The sequence below is a fragment of the Peromyscus maniculatus genome, chromosome 23 (genome assembly GCF_049852395.1).
Source record: "Peromyscus maniculatus bairdii isolate BWxNUB_F1_BW_parent chromosome 23, HU_Pman_BW_mat_3.1, whole genome shotgun sequence".
Classification (NCBI taxonomy): domain Eukaryota; kingdom Metazoa; phylum Chordata; class Mammalia; order Rodentia; family Cricetidae; genus Peromyscus; species Peromyscus maniculatus.
Window position 1 is genome coordinate 57,916,145 of NC_134874.1, and position 27,654 is coordinate 57,943,798.

At 42.5% G+C, this 27,654-nt stretch overlaps 2 protein-coding genes across 3 annotated transcripts in view; one reads left to right on the top strand and one right to left on the bottom strand.

The window, feature by feature from the left end:
- LOC121826507 (cytochrome P450 3A25-like) overlaps window positions 1–27,654 on the top strand; it is a 67,300-nt gene that overhangs the window by 2,967 nt on the left and 36,679 nt on the right. The window contains exons 2-5 of the mRNA XM_076560688.1: window positions 1,359–1,474; window positions 9,134–9,598; window positions 9,776–10,189; window positions 20,601–20,716. The gene's annotated coding sequence lies outside the window, so the exon portion shown is untranslated. The remainder of the gene's footprint in view (window positions 1–1,358; window positions 1,475–9,133; window positions 9,599–9,775; window positions 10,190–20,600; window positions 20,717–27,654) is intronic.
- LOC107400489 (disks large homolog 5-like) overlaps window positions 15,026–27,654 on the bottom strand; it is a 127,838-nt gene continuing 115,209 nt past the window's right edge. The window contains exons 2-8 of one of the 2 annotated variants that reach the window (XM_076560675.1): window positions 26,097–26,252; window positions 23,914–24,073; window positions 22,206–22,337; window positions 20,955–21,138; window positions 17,065–17,180; window positions 16,018–16,112; window positions 15,026–15,852 (exon numbers count right to left, since the gene is read on the bottom strand). In XM_076560675.1, the coding sequence (XP_076416790.1) occupies window positions 15,683–15,852; window positions 16,018–16,112; window positions 17,065–17,180; window positions 20,955–21,138; window positions 22,206–22,337; window positions 23,914–24,073; window positions 26,097–26,252 (1,013 nt within the window). In that variant the 3' untranslated portion in view covers window positions 15,026–15,682. Of the gene's footprint in view, window positions 15,853–16,017; window positions 16,113–17,064; window positions 17,181–20,954; window positions 21,139–22,205; window positions 22,338–23,913; window positions 24,074–26,096; window positions 26,266–27,654 lie in introns of those variants that run through there. The other variant, XM_076560676.1, reaches the window with a different exon arrangement.

Below are 27,654 nucleotides of genomic sequence, written 5' to 3' on the forward strand. Positions count from 1 at the left end.
CCTGGGTCCATAAAAATAAACAGAGAAATTATGAAACAATGATTTGAAAATTGCACATATGTGTTTGGAAATGTAGGTAAGTACACATGAGTGCAATTTCCACAGTGATGAGAAGAGGCTCCAGATTCCCTGGAACTAGAGATATTGGTGTTTGATTATGGGTCACTGTGATGGGTGATGGGAACTGAACTCAAGTCCTTTGAAAGAGTACAGTGTGTGTTTTTCTGTTAGGCCAACTCTAGCCCCAACATTGAAAACCTTAAGAGAAGTTTGGAAGAGAGTAAAAATGTAGTCATTATGTTTAGTTGTATAAAAATATATGAGCCCTTGTGCAAATAAGTAATTCTTTTTCTGTTTTATTACTTCTAAAATTAATCTTATTATTCTGTATATTTTAATTATATAAAATAAGTCATTTGTTTCTGTACACTACCTTGTTTCCCAGTTATACTCCCTCCATTTAACATATTTCCCTTCACACTTCCTCAAAATTTTTTAACACATTTTTCCTATTTTTCTAGATTCCATTTATGAGAGAAGATATGTGTTAATTGTTTTTGGAGAGTTGTCTGTTTCTCAACTTGATATATAGTTGGAACAATTTTCTTGAGAATTATGCAACTTTTTTCAATCATTTTTATTTTGAATTATCTGCATTATTTATACATATTGTGTTGTTTTTAGTCATTCATATAATGATGGTTATCTGAGCTCATTTCCTGAATCTTCTATTGCAGGTAGTGCAGTGATAAAACATTACACACAAACTCACATATGTAGTGATTCAGTGTCGTTCATTTTGATGAGAGTCGTTCATTTTGATCAGTGTGCACACCCAGAAGTGGTACAGTGGGCATGTCTATGCTAAGTTTTCATTCATAACCATCGTTACAGCATCCACAGTACCTGGAATGTTTTAGTTTACAATGAACATAGTGTATATGTTCTTGTTCCACCTCCTTTGCAGCATTTAAAAAATTAGATTTGGTGAAAAATATAATCCTTTAAAAGACACTTAAAGCTGGAATTATGGGGCAATCTGAATATTCTTTTACTAATGTGACAAATGGGTCTGGGGCCCAAGAAAATGACCACAGTGTCTATAGTATTTGAGCCAGGCTGTAAGTCCTGCTGACAATTTATTCTATTGAAATGGTTGCCATGCATTGTTCTGAGTGGTCAGAGCTGGACCTCATATTACTGCATGGCTGGTGAACTCAAAGTGGTCCATTTGGTAAGGAGAATGTACTTGTGTGTACCAAGTTTAACTTTGCACCCATATTTCTAGTTCATATTTGTTAGCATTTGAGATACTGTCTCAGATATGCTGATTGTGAAAAATTGTTTTCATCATGCAGAAAATGAAACTCTGCTCTCTATCTTCTACCATATACAAGCTCTGCACCAAATGTGTCATAGACCTGATACCCTGAAAATGCCAAAGGACACAGTAGAGACACACTTCTAAGCACAGGTATGGATTTTCTGAATAGGACTCTTGTCCAATAATAAATGAGACCAAAAATCAACAAATAGGATCTCATGAAATTAAGACTTTTTATTTCAGCATAAGAAAATATAATTTAAGTGATAGCATACAGAATATGAGAAAGTTACTCATGTAATAGTGTCATGAGCGTTATTGTGTAATTAACTTCCTTCTGATCTGGTGAGGCCTGCACTATAGGAAGGAATTAGTACCTGCTACTGTGTACCTGGTCAAAAGACACTGGCTTGGCAGGTCATAGCCCTTTAGATGATGCTACTATTGTTACTTAGTGTAATAGCAACTCTTTTGTAAATATTGTTTTTTGACACATAGATCTCTTCAGCTCTCAGTCTTGGCCAGAGGTTCTCTTTCTGTGGTTTGCAGCAGCAAATGCACAGCCTCATAACTTTAAAATGTTGAAATGACCATGAATGCTCATTCCTAAATGGGACCTGTAGATCAACCACTTCCCCTAGGCATAGGAAACATCCTGGAAGTGGGTCCTGAATGTCCTGACTGAGCGTGAGGGAACTGCTGTGACATGCTGTCCTTTGGACATGACATAGCCATTGCTCACTCACAAGAGCTGTGATCACCTATAGCTTCAGGTGACCGTGTTCAGGACTGACTGTGAACACACCTATCTGTCTCGAACCAGACAGCTGGAAGAGGCAGCCTGCTGGTGGAAGACAAAGCCTACTGAGCCTCTGTCTCAGTACAGAAAATATAAAGGAAGCTAGAAGTTGGCCTTTTGTATTACTTACCAGTTCCCCTTTCTTTATCTGTCTGCCTCCCAGGGAAGACTGTGATTCCTATTCCCTCAAATGAATGAGTTTGTTGAGGTTAATACAGGAGTATAGGTATGGTATTACTTATAGGAATATGAATAACTCTAATGTGTGGCATCACAAAGGCTCTCATTAGAATGGGTGACTCATGAGGACTAGAACTCTGAATGTGTCTTCATGACTTGTTTGCAGCTGAATGGGACAGAGGGTCTCATTTCTTCAGTTCTCCTTAGTTATCACCTATTTAACCTTGAAAGTGGAAGGGCCTTGTTAATCCTGTAAGTTTCAGCTTTCCCAGCCATGGTTTAATTGCTGGATATTATGAACCTCTTCTCTTTTTTCAAAGAATTTTTTGAGACGTAATGAAATAGTCCTGCCCAGGGAAGAGTACACCAGTTGGATACTCAATATCAAATTGTCATTACTGAAAACATATATGCTAGCTATACAGAATGATTGGTTTACATTTAGGAAATATAACCATATGTATATGTATATATATATATATATCTTCATGTACATATATATATATGTATAAGCATGTAGCAACAATTAATGAAAATAGAGGTCATTAATTAGAAATGGAGCAAGGAAGAGTATTGGGAGTGTTTGAAGGATGAAAGAGAGGAGAAAGTAATATAATTATAATCTCAAAAATAATATAAAAGTATTTCATGTCATAAAAAGGAAAATTGTTATATAACACTTCACCTTTTCCTTTAAATGTTAGTTGTTTCTACAAGTTCACATTCTCCCATGGAGCTCTGGAAAGGCACTAATGGCAAACACCAGTCCTGAAGTCCCTGGTGAATCAACCATTTTATGTTTGACCTCTTCTGTAAGCACAGCCCAGTGCTCCGTCATACCCAGTGAATTGGCTGTAAAGCACTGCTTCTCTCATATATCAGCAGAACCCCATCCTTCCTTCATCATCTTCCAGTCTGCGTGAGACCTCTGCCTGTGATAACCAAGCATCCCCAATGCTTCCTGTGAGCCAGTCCATCAGGAATTATCTCTCTCAGATTTCATTAGATTATATAGCCTGTATTTCAAGGAGGTGGAAGTAAGTGCATGACCTACTTTCCCACTTCTACAGCACTCAGATTGATCTCATCTGTTCTCATAGCCTACAATCCCATGAGCCAAGCTTTGGCAGGATGTTCCGCTGACCTTTTGAAAGTCTTTGGTAATTCAAGCAGTTGAGAGACAGATTACTCCCTGAGTAAGACAGTCTCTTTTTGTAGTCTATTTTAAGGCTCTCAAATGCAAGTTCTAGCATGGATTTTCCTTTTCTCTGTATAAAAGGTTGAACTATGTGACATCTTCTATCACCTTTATTCCAAACAGCGAATTACATCCTAATTGTATATAAGTGTACTGAATTTTGGCCTAAGGAATTTTAATGAATACAGTAGTTTCATATATGATCTTGATTTGTTTTATCTTCCATAAAACCTCTGACTTATGATTAACTCAATTTCCTGGCTTTTTGTACATCTTCCATTTCCATTTAGAAAACTCTATAGATTTTACCTCTTGACAAAAATTTATTTAGTGAGAAAACTTTTTTTATGAACTTCATGGCAGAGAACTAATAAACACTGAATATATCAACTCATTGAATTCATTATATCTAAATTACATTTGTCATAAAAAACAAACTAAGATGATGTCTTTACAAGTTATTAAAGTATCAAGTTTTTAGATGTAGGTTTTTAGCTGGTTTGAAGCACAGTTGCATTTTTTAACAAACACACTTTTACACAGGATTTTTCGTGTCACAGTGTCAGAGATCTAAGGAATGTCACATTTCAGCAGCTGCAGGGGAGGGTATGGATTAAAAAGATTTTGGGTGGGAAAATATGGAGAATAAAACCCACAGAGAAAAGTTTTTATTTGTTATAATATAACTAGCATTTTATAAGGCACTGTAAAAACTTATGGAGGCAAAAATGATTATAATATCTTGGATGAATAAGGGAAGAACAAGAAGAAGGAGAAATAGAAGTGTAAGAGTAGTAGTGGGAGAAGATGGATGGATAGATGGAGATAGCTGGATAAATGGATTGATGGATAGAGATAGCTGATGGAAAGATAAATAGAAAGAAAGAAGGAAAGAAAGAGAGAAAGAAAGGAAGGAAGCAAGGAAGGAAGGAAGGAAGGAAGAAAGAAAGAAAGAAAGAAAGAAAGAAAGAAAGAAAGAAAGAAAGAAAGAAAGAAAAATAGAGTATATAGTTTCTCAGGCTATACAATACAGTGGTTATTGTGTCCACTGAAGGCAAAATAGACTCATAACATTTGTCCTTCTTTTGCATATTGGTCAGAGAACTAGTTATGGGTGAAGAACTCTGGATTTTTTCTTTCAGCATCTGAAGCCCTTTGATTCTGAACAATTCTAGGACTTCTGATTCCCAGAAATAGCCCTCAAATTTAGTTCCATTTCAATTGTCTCTCAGTGGTCCCACTTTTACTTTAGGCTGATATATGAGGTGAGGTAGGACAAACACTGGTCATCCAGGGAGCCCTGGCATTCTAGACCCCCAAGAATCTTTCTAAATGAATGCTCCAGATTTTGTATAGAACTCTAGAAAAGGAACAAGGAATCCTGGATACAGCATTTGATACAGAAAGGTTGTAACAAAACAGGTTGAGTCCTTGCATGGTGATATGGATTATTGCAATGGAGAGGCAAGAGTCTCTGGGTCAGGAATATGCAACATGCTAGACACTTTTTTTAGAGCTGAGGACCAAGCCTAAGACCTTGTGCTTGCTAGACAAGCACGCTACCACTGAGCTAAAACCCCATTGCCTGACTTTTAAAGACATACTTTAGAGAAAAGTCAGAGGGAAATGGGGGACTTAAGACTACCATGTCTGATGCCATTTCATACTTTCCTAGAATATGTTGGACTGATTGTGTTTGTCTTTGGGGGATGTTATTTTTATAAAGACAACAGACTTAGTAGGGGGGGTTAATAGCATTGAGGTCAGCAGCATGAGGACACCCTAATCAATGATTAGTCTGGAATTCTTTAAGGAAGGAGGAGATGCAGCAAGCAAGTTGATGAAATGAAATTCAGAAGTGCCTACAGTTGAAAGGTCAGAATGAGGTGGGTCACTCCAGAATGTTAACCAAGAAAAGTCAGAATAATGAAAATGAAATATGGGAGGAATTCTGACAATATGTGAGAAAAGTCTTTATTTGTTAATGCTTTGGTGATTGTCATTACACATCATCCTGGGAATTTAAAAACTAATACAATGGGATCCTTCTTGGAGAAATCATTTCTACAATTGATAAAATATTTTATATTAAGTTCAACACTCTGAAATCATGTAAGAAAAGAGGAACATTATGGACCATGTTTCTGTTAAAAGAAGTAGAAAAGAATTATTGAAGCAGATTTTGGGTTAGTCCAAGCTTCTTGGTAGAAAATTACTTTTGAGACATGTTTGTTCTTAAAAATATCAGCTGAAGTCAAGATTTGGAGTTTTATCAGACCACATCATCATACAGTATAACACCATTTGTATTATGCTATGTTCATATTCATTGGTTACTCAGATGAGAGCTTGGATCATGGTGAGTGGCACATCCTGGCTTGCATGTACTGAGGATGATAAGTGTTGTAAATGGAATGTATGTGATCCATACAGTTGGTACTCAGGATGTCAACTTATATCTATACATGAAGTCTGTGAGTCTAAGATCTTCAATAAACATTCTTTTGTGTGTCTCTTTTGAGGCCTTGATTGACTGTAAAACATTAAGTGAAATGGAGGTCTGGGATCAGAGTGCCTCAAGGTTCCCTCTAACTACCAAATATGTTAATGATGTCCATTTGCTTTCATCTGTAAGGGAGCCATCGGCTCAATTGACAACAATTGAGGTGTTTCTGGCTCCCTTTTGGTTAGGGTGTTGGACGAAGAAGAGAATATTCTGCCCACACATCCTTAAAGCTCAGGGCTTCTGAGTTTAATTCTTGCTTAGTAGGCTGCAGGTCTCCCACTGATAGCAGTTTATGCTCAGGATGTTTCTTTTCTTGGATTGCCTGGACTCCTTTCACACAGGGCTTGGTCCTTGGCTACTTGATATCAGGGTTTGGCCTAGGAAGAGTTCTTCATTGTGGTTGGAGCAGGCTTCATTTAAATTATCTCTTCACACTGCACTTTCTAGGGTCAACATTAAGTCTGACCACGTATCTCTCATTGGGTTGGCAGGAGCTCCCTTGATTTTAGAGTTTGTGGTTTATCTTCATGAAGGTCTATGGTTGGCCTGTAACATTTCCACTTTTGATTTTGCCTAGTTTGTTCTGAGTTTTGTATGAGCTCTAAATTCTTCCCCAGTCAATATTTGCCCCAGACCTCCTTCTTCATTTGGAGAGTGTCCCAGGTCTTCTTCTCTCCCTGTTTTGTTTCAGGCTTTTGTCAGGAATAGTGTTAGGCCCCTGTGTTCTCCTTTTCCTACTTTGCCCCGGGCCTCTTTCATTTGAGGGATTGGTCTGGGCCCACGTCCTTTCTTAGGTTGGCCCAGTCTTCTTCAGGGTCAGAGGTGTGCTGAGGCAAATTCTCATCTGGGTGAGGGCACTGGCTTCAGTCCAGGTAAAGTTGGGGCATAGATACTCTCCTTTTCTTTCTTTGAGCCAGGTCTTTTTCTTCTGAGGGATAGGGTAGAACTCATCTCCCTCTTGGTTGGGGCCAGCCTTCTTCAGCGTCAAGGTTAGGCATGGGTGTTCTTTTCTTTTCTTTTTGTTTCATTTCATTTTGTTACTTTTCCTTCTTCTTTGTTGCCTTTGGCTCTTCCATTTAGTGGACTTGCCCAGGGATACCTCTGTTTTCCTCTGGGCCAGAGCTTATTCAGCTTCAGGTTTTGGTGAAGGCCTCTTTTAGGTCATGGTTTGGCTTTTTCATTCCTAGGGTTGGACCCTGGCCTTTTTGGGTGAGGGAAGCCATTGCTAATGTAGGCGTTATTCCTAGTCTTCATCAGGTTCATCCTTAGGCCTTGGAATACTTCTCTCTTGACATCATAGTTCAATGTTTAATCCTGGTCTCCTTTCACTTTAGGTGTTTAGCATGGGTTTTTCCAGGGGCCATGTTGGCCTGGGGTACTTTCAGGGTGTGGCTGTATCCATTCAGCTTTTGTGTTAGAGTTAAGCCTGGTTACATTGATATTCTGGGACTGTTGGTACCTGTTTCTCTTCAGGGTGGAAGCGGGGGATACTTTTGAGTGGAGGTTTGACTGAAGCTATTTTGTATTTGTAATCTGCCTTGGATTATACTCAGCCTTTCTGAATTAAAATAACATATGGATATTGATAGAAAATTGTATTTATTGTGCTTCTCTTACATCTCAAGTATATTCTGAGGAACATTGGCTCTTTCAAGGGAAATGGGCACAGACACCAACACACAGTGCAGACTCCAGATGAAATAAACTACATATTACACAAATAGAACGGTGAAGTATGGAGGAGACAGTGGTGCTTGGGGAGTCCTTGCTGCTGCATTGGTGACTATGGCCACCATGTGCAAAATTGTTGCTTCTCAGTAAAGATAACAAAATAGAGTCCCAACAAGGTCTCTGCTGTCTTTCCTTCCTTCAGTGGTCTGCTCCCATGAAGGCATAACACAAGCAGTTAATTTAACAGCAGAGGCTGGTCCTCCTTTGATCTAGAGGCTGCCTTGATAGGCACATGAGGGTTGTACAGATCTTCATGAGGCCTCTTATGCAGTGTGGGTATGGTGTCTTCTCCTGTATGTCATTCATGGCATGCATTATGAGGGTTCCTCTTGTCCTTGCTATGGAAACACTTCTCAAAATGTCATTTGTCTTCTACCTTGAACCCCTGGATCAATGAACCATTCCTTTGTGATCCCTTTCAAGATCCCTTTCAAGTGTCCACTCACTGATGTGCGATAATGTCTTCCCACAAAGAATGTTTTCACTGACTTACCAGATTGATTCCTGCTCATGTTATTATTGTTGTGAATCACAGCCCATTTAATAGAGTGAGCTGCCAACCTGTCAAGGGCACACATGTAACCATGACAATGATTCCTTGTGTAGTGTCACAGAGGCCAGGCCACACTCTGTTCAGGGAAGCACAAAGGTAGTCAAGTATGCAGATGTCTTTGGACTGGTAATTAGGGGAGGTGCCCAGAAGGCTACAGTTATCATCATTCCTCAGGGGCAACTTCCCACCCAATTGTGATATCCTACTACAGAAGCTCACTGCTGAGAAGAGGAAGGTCATTGGGGAAGGAACAGACCCATTCCATATGTATATGATTCAAATACTGGTCTATCATTTCTGAGACTCAATTTATCACCAAGAGTCTCTCATTATGAAGCTTTTATTGTGCCATCTGCAGTACCTGGGTTTGGGGAACAGAGCTGTTTGAAATTTTGCCCTCCAGCCTGTCCCTTCACCATCATAAACACACCTTGAAGTGGGATTGACCAGAAAGCAGAAAGCCATGAGGCTTTCCCTACCTCTTCTCATCATGGTAGTTGATGACTTCTGAGGCTGTCACTCACTGGATAGCAGTGTAACAGCATTTCATCCTGTCCCATTTGGAAAGTGGAGTCCTGGGACAGGTGCTGACTCTGCCTCAGCTGTTTTCATCCTTTCTAAGAAACACAAATGGAGATTAGTAGTAGAAAATAATGGAAATATCCCACTCTGGGCAAACCCCTTCCCAATCTCCCACTGTCCTTTGATTTCATGCCTCTGTCCCTCCACGAAAGTTCATCTCTCAAGGCTGGTCTCAGATTTCCAGCAATCCTTCTAACTCAGGGTCCTCATTATTGGGTTTCCTTTTTACTTTTCTTTGTGGGATGACTCATTCCTAACAGGCGTGAGGGCCAGCAGCCCCATCCAAGTGAAAAAGATACTGAGAGCCAGCCTGGATCTGCCTAATGGTCTTAGCAACAGCAGCTGAATCATGATCTGGAAATGACCTTGACCAATGAGAGACATCCATGTCACAACAGCTGATGCATATTTATCAGACCTCCCCCCCATGGAGGGGTGGAGGGTATATAAGGCTTGCCTCTACATGAATAAACTGAGCTTGTTGTTTCCACATTCTCCCTGAGTCTGTGTGGTTTGACTCTGTGCCTACTTGGCCCCTCCCACAAAGGAAACAACAGCAAAGGACCCCGCTACACTTCTTTACCATGGATGCTTTTTTCTTGTCCTAACATGACATTTGAAGGGTAGTGAGAAGCAGGCATCTTAGCTCTCTGAGGAGTTAGTCAAGGTATCATAGTGTTCCATTCCTCTATCTTATTGTAGATGGAAACCTACAGTTAAGAATTGTGGCATGAGTCGGGCGGTGGTGGCGCACGCCTTTAATCCCAGCACTCGGGAGGCAGAGGCAGGCGGATCTCTGTGAGTTCGAGGCCAGCCTGGGCTACCAAGTGAGTTCCAGGAAAGGCGCAAAGCTACACAGAGAAACCCTGTCTCGAAAAAAACCAAAAAAAAAAAAAAAAAAGAATTGTGGCATGCAAAAAGAAAGAAAACAAAACTGAATTAACATCTTTTTCTACTGGTCCTCAACCAATCAAATCTCAGTTATGAAAGAAAAACTGTGGGGAAATTCTTCCTGTGATTTCTAGATGAAGTGTAAGCATTGTGCTACCCTCAAAGCCTAACAGGATTTAGGGAGGGTGGCCTCAGTTAAACCAGCTATCTATTCACAGAGCTTGAAATACTTTTCCTGTCTGCAGCAGCAGAATCTGAAAGAGAAGTTATACAGTTGCCCAGCAGAGATGCCCCTTTGCTGTCTCAGCCTGGATGCCTGTGGCAACAGTTGCAGTAGGAACAGCCCACCTGGAAGTCTTCCTGTCAGCATCATTGGAACCTGGGCACCCACAATTTCCTGCTCTTCACCAAGTTCTGGATAGCCAGTAAGTGTTGTTAGACGTACATGATGGGGGTGATTTACTGTAATCTGAAAGAGCAGTGGAGGAGGAAGGAGAGACTGAAAACTTATCTGTGCTTGGCGTCAAATGGTATCTGAGTGACTTAACATGTGACATAGATTGTAGATCTCCATCTAAGAAAGACACTGAAACATCTACACATGGTTAGTAACATCTTAGACAACATCAGTGCTCTAGAAGTATGGAAGTTCCATGCACAGAGTGAAGCATGATCAAGCATGCCCCACCCCACTGTAATAGTGCTAATATCCCACCATAAATGATGAAGGCACCATCAGTGTTGTGCCACAATACACACATGCTTGTTTCCATACAACACACACAAATGTGTGCCCACATTCATACATTTAAAAACATGTATGTGTCTACACCTTTACACACACACACACACACACAGAATTATACTTTGAAATTAAATTAGATATATAATAAATTGGCATAACAAGAAATTAAAAAGAAACAAACAACCTTTGTGGCATTGGTATGCATGTGTGTGGTATGCATGTTGTATGCAGAACTATGAGTATAGATATGTACATATTTTTATTAGTATCTATATGATATACCTAATATGTACAACCATATCTAACTGCATATACATGCATTTATAAATATAAATATAAACTGAAAACTTCCAGACACCAGCCAAGGAGGCAGCAGAACTTTCTGAGTGGCCAGCTTGATGTGTCAGCTCTTTCCTGCCATCAACTCTGAGTGCCTGTTATGTTTATTAACAGTATCATTCATTTGAAACAAAATTCTGCACACATTTTTCAAAATGCTGTAGCTAGAGTTTTCCTGCCTTGCCCACAGTCAGGACAAATCTTTGTCACCCGCCAGTCCCACAGCCACTCAGACCCAACCAAGTAAACACAGAGACTTATATTGCTTACAAACTGTATGGCTGTGGCAGGCTTCTTGCTAACTGTTCTTATAGCTTAAATTAATCCATTTCCATAAATCTATACCTTGCCATGTGGCCGGTGGCTTACCGGCATCTTCACATGCTGCTGGTCATGGCGGCGGCTGCAGTATCTCTCCGCCTCAGCCTTCTGCTTCCCACAATTCTCCTCTCTCCTTGTCCCACCTACTTCCTGCCTGGCCACTGGCCAATCAGTGTTTTATTTATTGACCAATCAGAGCAATTTGACATACAGACCGTCCCACAGCACTTCCCCTTTCTTTTTTTTAAAAGGAAGGTTTTAACTTTTACACATCCCCAAAGTCAGCTTGGTATATTTGGGAATTTGGGCGTAGCTTCTTTTACTACTTCCTGCTGGAGGGGGGCGCTGTATCTTATGGGGACACAAAGAAAATTTTAGGATCATGGAGTAGTCCGTGAGACCGTATCGTCTGAGCCAGTTGCCTTGAAACGATTCTGGATGTTGGATCATCTGGGCCATGGTGTCATCGGAGACCTTTCAGGTGGTCTTGGCTGGTCAAACCTGATGTATCTTAATCTGGAACAAATCCATAGCCTCTGGCTTTCTGTGGAAACAAAAGCAGAGCCTCCTTTCCAAAGCAACATATCCTTACATCCAAATTTTGAAGTTAAGGTACCTTTAAAACACACATTTTGGCATAACTCAACAGCTTTTGCAATCAAATGTTTCTCTTCAGTTACGAATATCAAAGAGAACATAATCCAGATTCTCTGTTTGGTAGCCATCTCTATGTGGCTTATGTTTTATATTACCTTGAGCCTATTGCTTTAAACTGCAGCCTTCTAAGCCTGAAATGGTGCTGTGACTGCTGGCTCCTCCCACTTCAGCTTCCCAACATGGCGGTGGTACGTTTACCGCCAGCTCTGGGAGCCCTCCTGGGTCTATGCTTTTATCAAAGCAGCATGTAGCCCAGAAACCTCTTTTTTTTGTACTAGCAAAGGCTAAATCCACCATGCAGCTTAATGTGCCACTTGCAGAGGCCTCATTCCCGCCATACTGCAGATCAAGCACACACGCCAGGAACCCGCCAGTAGCTCAAACCGGCAGGCTGCCGCTCATTTGAGAGAGACAATTAGGAAGCTGTTTTTTAGCTCCATTTTAGAATCTTTTCTCAGGTTTTAGGTAGAAACTTTTGCCAACACGTTGGGCGCCATTTGTAGCTAGAGTTTTCCTGCCTTGCCCACAGTCAGGACAAATCTTTGTCACCCGCCAGTCCCACAGCCACTCAGACCCAACCAAGTAAACACAGAGACTTATATTGCTTACAAACTGTATGGCTGTGGCAGGCTTCTTGCTAACTGTTCTTATAGCTTAAATTAATCCATTTCCATAAATCTATACCTTGCCACGTGGCCGGTGGCTTACCGGCGTCTTCACATGCTGCTGGTCATGGCGGCGGCTGCAGTATCTCTCCGCCTCAGCCTTCTGCTTCCCACAATTCTCCTCTCTCCTTGTCCCACCTACTTCCTGCCTGGCCACTGGCCAATCAGTGTTTTATTTATTGACCAATCAGAGCAATTTGACATACAGACCGTCCCACAGCAAAATGCCCTTAAATATTAAAATATTCTCTAACTTTCAGAACCACAAGAAAACACTCTAAGGCAGAAAGCCACGAGTTGATCATGAAAAGTACCAGGGAAGGGCCAATGAGATGGCTAGATGGGTGGAAGGAAAGAGCTGACTCCTCCTAATTTGTTCATTGACCTCCATATGAACAGAATGACAAAATGGCATGGCATGTATTGTATGTTCATTCTCTCTCTATCGTATGTATGTATTTATTTCCTCATCTCTAAATAAGTAAATAGATAGATGTAATTATTTTAAATACCAGTCAGAAAATATCTATACCCTCATCATATGAAATACTTAATTTTTAAAATAATGAAAAAAAAAATCTCATGCAGCTCACAACTGTTTGTATCTCCAGGCCCAGAGGTTTTGACACCCTCACACAGGCATACATGAAGGCAAAGCACCAATGCACATAAAATAATGAGTAAACAATTAAATATTTGTAGGAGCTAGTGGGGTCAGGAGCCCCACAAGCATCCCACAGAACTAAATAACCTAGGCTCATAGTGACTCAGACTGAACCACCAACCAGGGAGTATGCATGGGACTGAAGTATGTCCTCTGCATATATTTTACAGTTGTATAACTTGGTCTTCTTGTGAGACTCCTAACAGTGGGAGCAGGGCTTGTCTCTAATGCCTGCTTCTGGGACCCATACCTCCTACTGAATTGCTATGTCCTGCCTTAATGTAAGAAGTCATGCCTAGTCTCACCACAACTTGATATAACATGGCAGGCAGATATGCACAGGAGGCCTGTCCATTTCTGAAGAGAAAAAAGAGAAGAAGGAATGGATGGGGAGCAGGAAGAGTAGAGGTTGGGGGAAGGACTGAGAGGAGAGGAAAAGAGAGGAAATTTTGGTTAGGATGTAAAAACAAAAATAAACAAATAAATAAAACCAAATTTATTCCAAAAGAGGGAGAATATTGATGGTTACCATATTTAAATTTGAGATACTAAAAGAATGTCCCTCCAGGGACATTGCCACTTATTCTAACTTTATAATGTGTTTGCAGTTGTACAGGGTTTTCTGGGGATATCTTTCTCTATGAGTGATTGATAAATAAAATGCTGACTGGACAGTAGCCAGGCAGGAAGTATAGTATAGGCAGGTAAGCAGAGAAGAGAATGCTGGGAGTGGAAGGCTGAGTCAGGAGAAGCCACCGCCACCATAAGAAGTAAGATGTAAAGGACTGGTAAGCCACAAGCCACATGACAACTTACAGATTATTAGAAATGGGTTAATTTAAGATATAAGAACAAGATAGTAAGAACCCTGCCATGGCCATACAGTTTATAAGTAATATAAGTCTCTGTGTGTTTACTTGGGTCTGAGCTGCTGAAGGAGCTGGGTGGACACAGGAAAACTCCAACTACAAGGGATAATTAAATCATGTTAGGCATAATTTTGAGCTGGTCTAATACATAATGTGTTTGTGTTGTACTTGGAATAATTATATCATGTTTAGGCAATATTAAGCCCTGGTTATTGTTTTACATTGGGAAATTAGTCATGACATCAAAAGATATAATTGTGTGTCAAGTTGACAGGGTGCAATTGTGAGAGCTATTTTTGTTTGTCAAATTTATTACATCTGAAATTCATTCAAACCCCAAAATGGAGGGGCATGCCTGTGAGGTATTTTTGCTTAATTTGAAGAGAGAAGATCCACATGCAATCCTGATCTTTGCATTAGAAAGGCATTCCTTTAATCTGGATATTAATGGAGAAAGAAACATCTATAACTCAGATGTTTTGAGCCCCCAAACCCCACTTGTAATCTCAGCCAGGCCTTGTGCTGGAAGCCCATATAACGAAATGGAAGAAGGGAGTTTTGCTCTTTAGCTGCCTGCTCTCACCTTGCTAGCAAGTCCATGCCTTCACTGGCATTGGAGCCAACTTCCTTGGGATTCCAGACTATTCAGCTGATGGGCTGAGACATCAAGCATAGTGGACTGAGCAACTCCTGGATTTAAGGGCGTTGCATTATAGCCAGCCAATGTTCAATTAGCTGGACCACAGCCTCTTAGTCATTCTAAAACATAGCCTTTTGTATATATAGAAATTCATTCTGTTACCCCATAAAACCCTGAACAATGCACCAGACAGGTATAGAATTTTAAGAGTAGTTTGGGCCTGATAATAGCTCTGAGTCCCATGGCGGGGAAATCCTTGTGCAGCTCAAGATTCCTGGAACTTACTGAGATACATCAAAGCCTGGGAGTTCAGGGTTTACTGGAGTGTGAAACCTCACCTGACTGAAGAAGAGTCTCAGAGTGAAGTTTGAAATTGCATTTTATTCATAAAACACATTCATTTTACTCAATGGGGGCTTTCAAAACAGCAGTCCTTATATACAGTGTATAGCCTTAGCAAACTATTAAAACACTGACAAGAATATAAGAAATAACAAAAATTAACAAAACCTTAAACCAAAATGAAGAAAACCAAATTCCAAAGAATAAATATCACAACATATAAACAATAAAATTAAGCAAATTTCAGGATCACTTGGAATTTCATTAGGGGAGAGCAAATGATGTGAGGAACTGTCTTATTCTCTGCAGTGAATTATCTTCAGCAAAACTTGCACATGACATGGCTTCAAGTCAGCTTGCACAAGTCAGCTTCAGCACTGCACTGGAGAGAATCTTATGCTTTGGGTGTGGTCTGTCTGGATGGCAGTGTGATGTTAACACAGTCTTCCTTGTCAGATTTCCCATCACATATGGAGTCAACTTGTCAAAGCTTTTGATAGGAAGCTAACAGAGGAACTCTTGCTCACCCACATGTCCTCTTCATTTTGTTTTGCCCCTCACTGGGGCCACGTGCTGATGGATGTCAGGGTTCTTAGTAATTTGTGTTGTGTCCTCTGAATCTCAGACTATTTGTGATACAATCTTTTCTCTGGGAATAGTGAGCCACAGATGTGGATCAGATTGTGGCTGGATTGCCTGATGGTTGGTTGATATTTGCCTCACTAGTGAGTTCAAAGCTGAAAAGAGGTGGCATTTTCTGAGGAGGCCGTGAACCTGGAGTGTAGAATATCATGCCTTCAAGGTGTCTCTGGCTTCTTCCAGCCTTCTCAGTTTTCTGAAGAGGTGCTGTTAGGGAAAATCAGCAAAGAAAATATTCAGAAACAGTTTTGCTGTGCCACTGTCAAGAAAAATCAGGGCCGATTCATCCCTAGTAATCAAAAGTTAAGGAAGAAAACACACCCCATGAATACCCTGGCTGCTGGGGATGGGGCTCAATGGTGGCTTACTTGCCTGGAACATAGTGTTTATACACCAGCAGCTCCTTCTGCAGGAGGCTCTCTTCCTGGGCTGTGGTCTGCTGTAGTTCCTGCTGGAGGTTTTCAAACCTAGGGGAGGAAGGCAGCTGGGGCACAAGCCTGGGGGGGGGGCTGCCATGTCAGCTTTTGATCCCCCACCAGCTCTACGCAGCTAGACAATCGAGCATTACCTTTCAGCTGAGTTCATTCCTTGCTTCCCTAAGGGAAAAGGATCAGAGAGCACCTGGGCAGGACTTTTTTCTCAGTTTTTAAAAATTGCCAGAAGTTGGACTGGTAAGTACATACTGTGCTGGATTAGAAAAAAAAAACCAGCATATTTCTCCAACAGTCCAAAGACATCATTTTGGAGAAATATCAGTATGTTAAAGTCTTAGGAACAGTTCAGGAAAAATATCCCTGGCCTTGATTAGATCAAAGTGAATGTGAACCTCCTGGAAAACTCTATGCCTTCCCTCTAGTGGAGCCTACACAGCAATGCAAAGAAGGCTCTGTTTATTCCTACAGCTTAGAACCCTGCATGGGATTAACTTGTCAGCTCCTACTCTGTTTATGACCAAAAGTAAATCTTCTCATGAGAAACTGATAAACACTGCAGAGAGCCTGCAATCAGCAGGAGTGTGCTTTTTGCAGATTTGCAAAAGGTGGACACTTCTCTCTAAACGTGAAGTTCCTGATGGAAAAGATGCAGGGGACACACTTTCCTTCATGATCAATGATCCTCCTTTCCACGTTTCTGGCTGCCATGGGAATATTTGCGGGGAGATCTAATCTAAGAGATGAGATACTAGAGCATACAAGAGTTCTCAGAAAGGAAGAAGGGGACACAGACCCCATGAGACCGAGGGGAAGCAATTGTTTCCTGGTCATAATTCCTGTTGACTGAGCCAGCAACGACACTCTGAGGCGTTCTTTCCCTGGGGTGGCTGGCAGCTTTGCCAATTGACAAAACTCAAAGAGGACAGAGATCCAGGTACAGTGGACCCACTTGGATCCACCTGCTTCTGGAAGCCTGGGCTCCTACCTCATCTGGGACACAGTGAAGTGATGCTGCAGCTTTACTGCCAAGTCCCTTTGCCGGGTGAACAGCTCCTTCTGTTTCATCAGGGACTGAAGATTTTCCTCAAGTCTTTGATGTTCCTGTTCATTAGAAGATTGTGTTTTTAGGGGAGGTTTCCTCACCATGTACATAAACATGCATTCTCTCTCTCTCTCTCTCTCTCTCTCTCTCTCTCTCTCTCTCTCTCTCTCTCTCTCTCTCTCTCTCGCCCACACATGTATATGGATACACACATACAAGCACACTACATTCCACCCACACTTAGTTTCCCACATAACACTAATGTAAGAAGTGATCACCTGGGATACTATGGAGAACAAAGTTACCTTTCATTAACCTACACCCTTTCTATCCATATTCCTGACGGGAGGCAGGAAACAGGGTGCTCTGAGCACAGGGATGTGGAGAACATTGTGTACTTTTACTCGGTTTTGATAATTTTTCAGTTTATTTTTAGTTTATATGTGCAGATGTTCAGCCTGTCTGTGTGTCTGTATAATATGTGCATGCCTGGTGACCTGGGAGAAGAACTCAGTGGGCAGATAAGTCAATGCAGTGCTTGCCTTGAAAACATGTACACAGACAGGTTCCTTGATCTGTAATCTAAGCTCTCCTAGCAAGTTCCCCATTCTGTGCATTGAAGGCTTAGTTCCCCAGCACAGGACCACTGGATGGCAGTGGACCAGCCCCTTGCTCTCACTCAGTGTTTCCTAGTGCCTCCAAGGAGGGCAGCTTCCTCCTAAAAAAGCTCTCTATACCACAGGTTGCCTCCATTTAGGCCCAAAGGAATGAGCTCAGAAAACTAGAAAAATCTCTACAATCTAGAGTCTATATTACACATTCCTCCAAGTAAGTTGATTGTGTCAGGGATTTCTTTGAGTAACAGAAGGTTGACTAACTCACGGCCAAATGACTGCATATATTATTCCATACTTTAAAATATCCCATGGACCACATTGTATATTTGTACTCATCAATGATGGGTATCTGAAGAGTCTGTAGTTGGGCTGTTCTGATGAGTCCTGCTGTATCCCTGTTGTCCCCTATTCTCTGTGGACACCACTTTCCATTCTGGAATCAATGCTCCACCCGAAGTCTGCAGTTCCACTTTCTGAATAATTGCACATAGCTTCTCCCAGAGCTGCACCATTTTACACTACTAGCAATGTCTGAGAGTTCTCATTTCTCCCAACTCACCATCAGGCTGAATTTAACTCAGGATGAAAAATTTTGGAATAAAAGCAGTTTCTGAGTGCTGCAGACACAACATGGAGTGGGTACTTGAGAGTATTGTGAGCCTAAGCGGTGCCCTGAGACAGCCTCATCTCACACCTCAGCATAGCTGTGGGACTTCTGCTGGCCTGGGATGCCTCCACAAGCCCCTCTGCAGTTCAGAATTTCTCTGAGAATGAAGTCTAGGCCAGCTCCAAGGGCAAGGTTAGCTGAACCAAGGTTAGGCAGAGGTGAAAGGAAAATGGCAGCAGGCGATGAGGAGAAGAACAAAACAGTATGCAGGCAAGTCATCAGTGGTCAGCCTCCTTTCACCCAGAGCAGAGAAGGACTCAAACCTTTCCTGCCTTTCCTGCCTCTCAGTAGCCTCTCTCTCGCCTTCATGGACCCCATTACTTTGTTTTTCTCCAGAGGATTTCTTTGCAGATAAATAATTCTGCCTCTACAAATACCTGAAAAACTTTTAGCTTACATCAGTTATGTGGCCTTTGGTTGTAATTCGCTGTGTGGACATGCAGAAGGATGGGCAACTCCATCTGTTCTTTGATGGAGGCAAAGTGGTACTATCCAGATTAGGCACAGTACTTTCTCATTGAAATCCATCTCCATCATTCTTAAAGATTCTCCATTGTTTTGTTAGAGAGTGAACATACACATAGATACTCAAACACACATTCTCATTCCACAAAGATACACATAGAGACAACACACACATACACACACGCACGCACGCACGCACGCACGCACGCACGCACGCACGCACGCACGCACGCACGCACGCACACACACACACACACACCTTTCTTGAAACCAGAAAGGCAAGGAAGAAGACTAGAATGTTGCAGCACCTTTTCTAATCCAGGGGCCGGTAGTGGGTCCTCCCTGCTGTCTACAAGCCTCTTAGACCCAGCCAAGCTCTTCTGCCCTGGCCTGAACTTATTTCCCTTCCCAGGGAAGTTCTTATCACCAGACTCACTGATGGTACAGAGAAGTAACAACCTCTGCACAATTGAGTTGGACCACATAAAACCAAGTGCTGGGGAAAGAGGGTCAGACATGAAGCCTCCTGATAGATTTAAGCTGACCCATCATAGTCTCCTCACTAAACTTACCCAGACTCCTCCACAGAAGACATTGACAGCACCAGAGACGAGAAGTCACCCATTGTCATTACCCAACAACTTTTGACCAGATTACAGTGCACATTATATGAAAACAGCCCCAGGCCAGTCAGTGGAAGGCTACTTAGATAATCTACAGCACTTTTCTAAAATGCAGCACTCTGTACAACTATGAGTTGGACTCTGTCTTAAGAGTGAGCTTCAATATATCAGGTTTCATGTTGTGAAGCCAGTAGACAAAACAGACCTTTTCTGGGAAGTTACCTCTATGGTGTGAAAGAAAAGAAGTCTACTTTTTTATTTTTAAAGTAGCCCCATTGTTTGATTTATGTTATTTATTATAAGATACATTAATTCCAAAATAATAAAAATGTTTAAAAATGAAGAGAAACCAACAAGTCAATTCTCTTTCTGACCAAATGAACCATTTAGAAATGAAATGAGACAGAAAAAGACAGGATGCTCTACTGTGAGGAGACAGGAGATCCATAGATCTGTGGCTATCCAGCTTAGCCAGAACAGAAATTTTCAGGTTCAGTTAGAGACATGGGCTGAAGGGAATAAGGGAGAAAGCCACAGAGGACACTCGATGTCATCATCAGACCTTCCAAAACACGCACAGATGTATGCGCCCTCACACAGGCATACTCACATACAGACACAAATCCCTCAAATCATCAGTGATCAGAACGCAATGAGGAGGACATCACACTTGATGAGGATGACATTGCCAGTTGGTTTTAGACTCCTCACACCAGCTGTTATAAGTGAGTCCAACAGTTCTGCATCATTTTGGACTAAAAATGCCTGGAGAAACATGCTGTGTCTCTGCAGGCTATGTTGATGCAGTTGGCTCAAATCTGCCACCCTGACCCCCGCCTTTCATAAGCACTTGCCACATCCCTGGTCATCCAGTGAGCTTCTGAATGTAAGATTCAGGATGGGAGAACTGGCCAATGCCACTCACAGCAACCAGTACTGACAAGCTGTTAATTTTGTTTCTGTCACTGTGAACCAAGAGCTTGGCCAGGTAAAGAGAACACCATGGCAGTCTGGGAACAAGAGGCTAAAATGTCATATTACACCCAAAAAGATGTCTATGAGCCCCAGTCATTTGGCTTTTTCAGGGGTGTTCCTCCTTCCATGCAGTGTCTGCTCTCATCTCACATGACCCCTGCCAAGCAAATGAGACCCGACCCTTGACCTGACTCACTCGATCTCTGTGGCTCCCATCACAGCCCGGCTCCTCCCATATTGACATACAGGTGAGTGATATGTGACTTATTCGTCTCCCTCAACGGACTGCAGCTTCCTGCAGAGCAGTAGGATTTGCTTGCTCTAAGAGTCTAACTCCCAGAAAGACTTGTGAATGATCACAGAAGTGAACTAACTATTGGATGGGATGGGAAGGTTGGATAAGTGAATAGATGGTTACATGAGTGTGTATATATGTGTGTGTATGGTCAGACTGGTGGCCAGGTTGGCCTTGCTGCTTCAACTTACCTGCAGCTGCCTTGTCCAGAGGTCATAGATCTTCTCATGGGCCTCTTCACAGAGCCTCTTTGCCTCCTCACAGGACTCTTGTAGTAAAATCTGCTCCCCCTGCAGCTTTTTCTTGTCCTCTAGCAACATTCTCACTTTTTCTTTCAGCTGAGTCTGTTCACTCAGGTGCTGACTGTAGAGGGTGCTGAAATATCACCAAAAATGATAAGCTCCACCCCATCTGCCACTCTTGCCTCCCAATACCATGATTCCTGCAAGGTCTCATGTCCCCATCCCCAATAGCCCTGGGCTGGAGCCATCATTAACCATGGTAGCATCACTCAGATGCAGGCCAAAGCCAGAGAATAGCCAAATTCCAGAAAGATTTACACTACTTCTGAAGACCCTGACAGCGAAAGAGATCCATGTACCTCTGAAGGCTGGATCTGCTACCTCCTGCACACACACCCTGGTGCTTAACTGTTCACAGTATTGGGAAAACATGAGCAGGTAGAAGGAAACCATGCTCTGAGGGAGACAGAAGACCTATCGGGAATGCATTCCATTCATGTGTCTCATAGAAAGCAGCTCTGTAAGCTCCTGCCAGAGCCACAGAAACCATGGTGTAAACCATGTTTTCTGTCTAGAAGTTCCGGAAGCTGACAGGAAAATGTTGGGAGGGGCTCTCACAATCTTCACACTTAGGAGAACTCAGTCTATGAAGCACAAGTCCAAGAGCGATAAGGCAGGCTGCTTGCTAAGAGGTAAACAGACTAGAACCACAGCCCTCACTTTAGTTTAAAGGTGGAGAAGGGAAGAAGATACTGTAGGATGTCTTTCTGTATGCCGTGAATAGGTATTGCTCCCATTGGTTAATAAATAAGCTGCTATGTCCTATGGCAAGGCAGGAAAGAGCCAGGCAGGAAAATCCTGGAGAGACAGAGAAGAAAGGCAGAGGTGGAGGAGATGCCAGCTACCACCCAAGCAGCAACATGCCAGCAGGCTGGCAATGCAGAAGCCATGTGGGAAAACACAGATGAATAGAATTGGGTTAATTTAAGATGATAGAGCTAGCTAGCCTGAAACTTAAGCAATTGGCCATACAGTTTGTAAATAATGTGAGCCTCTGTGTGTTTATTTGGGCCATTTGGCTCCAGGAGGCAGGAGGGACGGATTCCTCCTGACAGCATGGTTGGGCAAAACTGGAGAAACTTCAGACAACAAGAAGCAGTTCTTACCAAGTTCTGGAGTCCACCCAAGTCAGGTACTCACCGGTAGATTTTGGTCTTCTCACTCAGCTCTGTGCACTTGTACAAGGCCTCACTAATATCCTTGGGTAATTTCTTCACATCTGACATATCCTTCCTATGCTCTGTGTTCTGCATCTTATTCTCCGAATTCAGCCTGTGGTAGGGAATAGCCCCAGGAACAAAGAACTCTGTGAACACAGGCCCCAAGGACCCCATGAATCAAGGTTGTATTTTGTACTACCCTAGCCTACTGGATGTCACACCCTGAATGCTATGTACTGGGAACTCCTGATGTGCATTAGACTTGCTACCCTGCACCAGGGCCAGGAAAGACTGGGTGTCAACAGCGAGGGTGACAGGACTCCATGAGCTCCCTCAGTAGGCCTGGAGAGGTAGACTAGCACTCTAAGAAGGTCCACCAATGTGGGCCTACCTGAAATCTGCGATGACATTTCCACTGGCATGAGAACAGAAATGCTTTGTCCTTACAAGGATAACCAAAATTCATCATCAGTATTGCCATGCATGAGGCACTCCATGGGGGTGGCTTTATAAACTCCCAAGGGGATTCCAATGAGGCACCAGGGTGAGCACAAAGACTGAGAAAAGTGATGCTCAAATTGGAGCTCCCTGGTCTCAGCACTTACATCACCTGAAATCTTTGAATCAGGCAAATCCTCAGGCCTACTATCAATCTCCAACTCACAAGATCTGAAGGGACAAACACACACACACACACACACACACACACACACACACACACACACACACACACTTTAAGGGAGCCTCTTAGAGACAGTACAGAACACACTGAGACCAAATCCTGAGCACAAAGACATGCATTTCCCCAGCAGGGCAAGCATGGCATTGGGAGCCTGCCTCTGGATCAGGCAAAGGCAGACAACATGCAGCAGGCTTTTTTCAGCAGTGGGATTTTAAATAGAAAGGTTAACTCTGTGTTAGGGTGAGTTGCTGAGATTTGATTGGACAGGTTGGCAAGTGTAGCCGAATAATGAATTTTGATTGTTGGACTTTGGTGTTTAGTTTCAAGAATGAGTCAGTGTCCACAAAAGGGAATGAACTTTGGGGACTAAATTAAGGAATGTAATCTAATGATTTATCAAGGGAGAGGGAAGTGAAAAGAGCAAAACCTGCCACTGCCATGTTTGCGATGTTTGGGCCCCTAATAGTGCAATTCACACACAAATAAACCCATACACAATTAGGATGTCTGAGAAATACAGGTGGGTGGCATTTTCTCACAGTATAAGGAACAAGACCAGAGAGGAGCTGGGATGGACTCCAGGTCTTCCATTCACACACAGATAGAGCAAGAAGGATCACCAGGCCTTTCAATCTGCTCCCAGAGCAACAAGGAAAAATAAATATCTTGTCAAATACAGAGACTCAGGTTAGACTCAGAGCACCCAGCATCTCCTACAAGCCAACACCTCTCAAGGCCTCTTGAAATGCATGTTGTGATCTTACACCCTACTGCCCATCTCTGTGGATTGTGATTCAGGCCACAGGCTCTGCTTTTCATTAGGAGGAATCAGAACAGCCTGTGTCCCATCTCACTCCTACAGGCTTCAGTTCTGCCTCTCAGATGCATTCAGGAAAATTTGTTTGTGCAGGTCACCCTGCAGGTGCATCTTCCAGAGACCCAAAGACTGCTGGAATTGACACAGTAGGGTCAAGACATTCACCAGAGAACAGGGCATGATGAATACCTGTTGTTCAACTCATTGTTGTAATGGGCCAGGAATTCATGCAGTTCATTCCTGTCATTGGTCATCATCTGTAGCTGAAGTTTCAGTTTTTCCACCTGGTTCAGCTGCTGCTCCTGCTCAGTGAGGAAGAAGGGTGTGGATGATGCCTTCCTAGCAGCCCCTGTAGGTACATAAACACAAGTGAATTTCTACAGATGAATGGCATAAGCCAAGAAGATCATGTGGTGTCCCAAGAGGAGGCCTGAGGAAGAGGAAAAGCATGGAACCCAGTGAAGCCCTCAAAGATCAGAGCAGTTATCCTTTAGCTGGGTCTCATAAGCCATGTGTCTGTCTCTAATCACTATGGCTAGATATATGCCTCAGCCCCTACTGCAGCCCTACTGGCCCTGAAAGACATAAGCAAGGCCAGCCATGTTGGTTTGGAATTTTCAGCTCATACCTGATGTGATACAAGGAAGTCCAGGAGTCCCTAGTGCTCTTTGCCTAACAGCCCTCATAACCTGTGTCCATGACTAAAAGGAACTGAATGTCTCAGACCTGGGTACATGGATGGAAACTTTCCCTCCTTGGTATTTACATCAGACATAAAGTGCAACAACATCCCATTCTGATACCACATTAGTGGTTCTGGGCCTCCTGTTGTATTCTTTGCCTCCTGTTGCATTCTTTGCCTCCTGTTGCATTCTTTGCCTCCTGTTGCATTCTTTGCCACTCAGAATGAACTGAAGGAGGTCGTAGCACAGCAGCTGCAGCCTTGACCATTCCTGGCCCTCTGCCACTGAACCATCAGAAATCCTCCACCTTGGATCTGCTCTTTAGGAACCCGGATAAGCAGCATAAGCCCATTGCTTCATGATCACAGCTACTGAATCCCAATACTAGAAGGTCCAGTTCTAGCCTCACCTCCTTAGGAAACTTTCTCTGCCAATCAGTGTGATCAGTCTTGCCAACATGTCAATTTGGTGAACTCTATAAATACTTGGTGAATGCCTCAAGGGCAGTTGGCATTGCCCAGACTCTGGTGATTTCACAGAAGATGCCAAGTGCTCTCCAGGATACAATAGAATTTCCAGAGAATGGACTGTTAGGGCCACTGCCAATGGTCATCACCTATCTGATAACAAGCTCTTCCCCAATTCACCAAAAGCCAAGCTGCCCTTTCCAGGAGCCTTTCCTGAAAAACAGGGCAAGGCCTTCAGCACCTCCTCCTTCCAATCCTGAGATCTCTCTGATTCATTAGAATCTAGTTCATTCTAATTCAACAGTTCATCATGTGTGGAGAGCTAGGGTCATTTTCCAAACACTGCCCAAAAATGGCTCTTCTCATTCTTACAATCGCAAGCTAATAAGATGAGAAATTAAGGATGCTAAGAAATTAGCTCAGGATAATGGGGAAGGAAGATCAGTTCCATGAGATGAACAAGCACATTAGAGAAGATCCATGGGGGCAGTTACAGTGTATTGGAATGGTGGATGATTATGTGGTTCCTGTCAGAACAATGATAAGTCATATTGGAAATGATGGGACTTTTGCTAAAACCTTCAGCAGAATACATTCCAGCCATCATGAAGTTAGCAAAAGTGTTATCAACTACTGATAGGTATGACTGAAAATACCTAAGGACTGGGCATCCCCAGGTGAGCCCTCAGTCACCAAGAACAAATGCTTACAAAAAGATTGATGTCCCAGTCCTGCACTCAATGTAGAGGAAAGAGGACTGGCTAGTGAGAGGGCAGGAACTCAGAAACCTTAGGGGTCACTGACATGAGGCAATACTTGGTGGCTCCTGCCATGCCAGTGGTTGTTATTTAAAATGTGAGAACCTCTAGCTCTGGCCAGGGGACTTTGCTCTCCCCTTTATTAGTGACACACACCAAAAGAAATCCAGTGTGGGTGAAGTGCAGGACTGGAACTGAAATCTCTCTAGTCCCTCTGTGCTTCCTTCCCACTCAGAGTGAAAGCAGAGGGCCCTCAACAGAGCAGCCTCAGCCTTGACCATCCCTGGCTCTCTGCAAACTAACCATGGAAAATCCTCAAATCTGGGTCTGCTTTTGAAGAACTCAGAGGACCAGGATAGGCCCATTGCTTCTCAGAAACTATCCCCTCCTGAGCCCCACTCCTGGAAGGATCAGCTGAAGCCTTCCTCCTTCAGGAAGCTCCCCATCCCTTTCCCAGGACTCACTGCGCTTTCCCCAGAACCATAGGTTTCTGGATGTGTGACATGGAGACTGAAGGCCATCTTCATTCTGCCTCCGTCTGATCTCCCTGTGCTCGCCATCCTGTCTCCCAAAAATCCTGTTCAGTCTAGTCAGCATGTCTGTAGGTGAAACTCGAGACACTGTACCAATGCCCCAATGACAGTTGGTGTTTCCACAACACTGGTGACATCACATGGAATGCCAGGGCTCTCCAGGAGACAGTAGAATGTCCATGTGCTGATGTCACATGGTCTAGCTATTACTTCCCTGCTACCCTTTGCTTTGCATTTAATACCCATTTAAGAGTAAGCACACACCATATTTGTCTTTCTTGGTCTGTGTTACCTCCCTCAGTATCTAGTTCCATCCATTTGCCTACAAATTTCATGATGTCACTTTTAAATATTCCATTGTGTAAAGGTACCACATTTATATCATTATATTCTTCAGTTGAGGGCCATGTAGGTTGTTTTCTGGTTCTGGCTATTACAAATAATGCTCCAATAAACATGGTTGAGCAAGTGACCGGTGGCATGATTGAGCATCTTTTGGGTACATGCCCAAGAGTGGTATGGTTGTGTCTTAATGTAGGTATATTCCTAACTTTATGAGGTGCTGCCCTACTGATTTCCACAGTGGCTGTACAACTTTGCACTCCACCAACAGTGGAGGAGTGTTCCTCTTGCTCCACATCCTCTACAACATAAGCTGTCATTAATGGATTTGATCTTAGTCATTCTGACAGGTGTAAGATGGTATCAGTGTCATTTTGATTTTCATTTGCCTCATGGCTAAGGATTTTGAGCAATTCCTTAAATTTCTTTTTGCCATTTAATATTCTTCTGTTTTGAATTCTCTGTTTAGATCTGTACCCCATTTTTAAAATTGGATTATTTGGTAATTTGGTGTCTACTTTTTTGAGTTCCTTATATATTTTGGAGATCATCCCTCTGTCAGATGTGGGCTTGTGAAGATCTTTTCCTATTCTGTAGGCTGTCATTTTGTCTTGTTGACCTTGTGTAGCACAAATCTTAACAGTTCATATTAATAAAAACAAACCTGGAGCCAGGTATTGGGATGAATGCTGAATGCTGAATGATCAGAGAAACAGAACAAGCCACAGCTAACTTCAACTTACCAATTCTCAGTCAATCCTGTTTCCTCAGACTGGAAGCCTCCGAGTTCTCATCTGAATGGATCCAGATGAACTGCTGCTAAAAGCTAAAAGCTTAAAAAAAGGCTCTAGTTCCTGGTCCTCATGCCTTTCATCCCAGGAAGTGATGGCAGGAATCAGAAAGATATATAATGTGTGAGGACCAGGCACTATAGCCTTTTTTAAGGTTTTAGCCTTTATAGATATAATCAGGAATAGGAAACATCCCTTATATATAACTTACATCGAATCCCATATGGGTCTGCCAGGCCCTCTAGCACAAGGTAATGACTAGATCAATAAACTATTGATAGGAAATGTGCTGGAGGCCAGAGAATTTCATAAAAATATTATGTCAATAGTAAAGATTTAAAAAAGGATTTATCCAT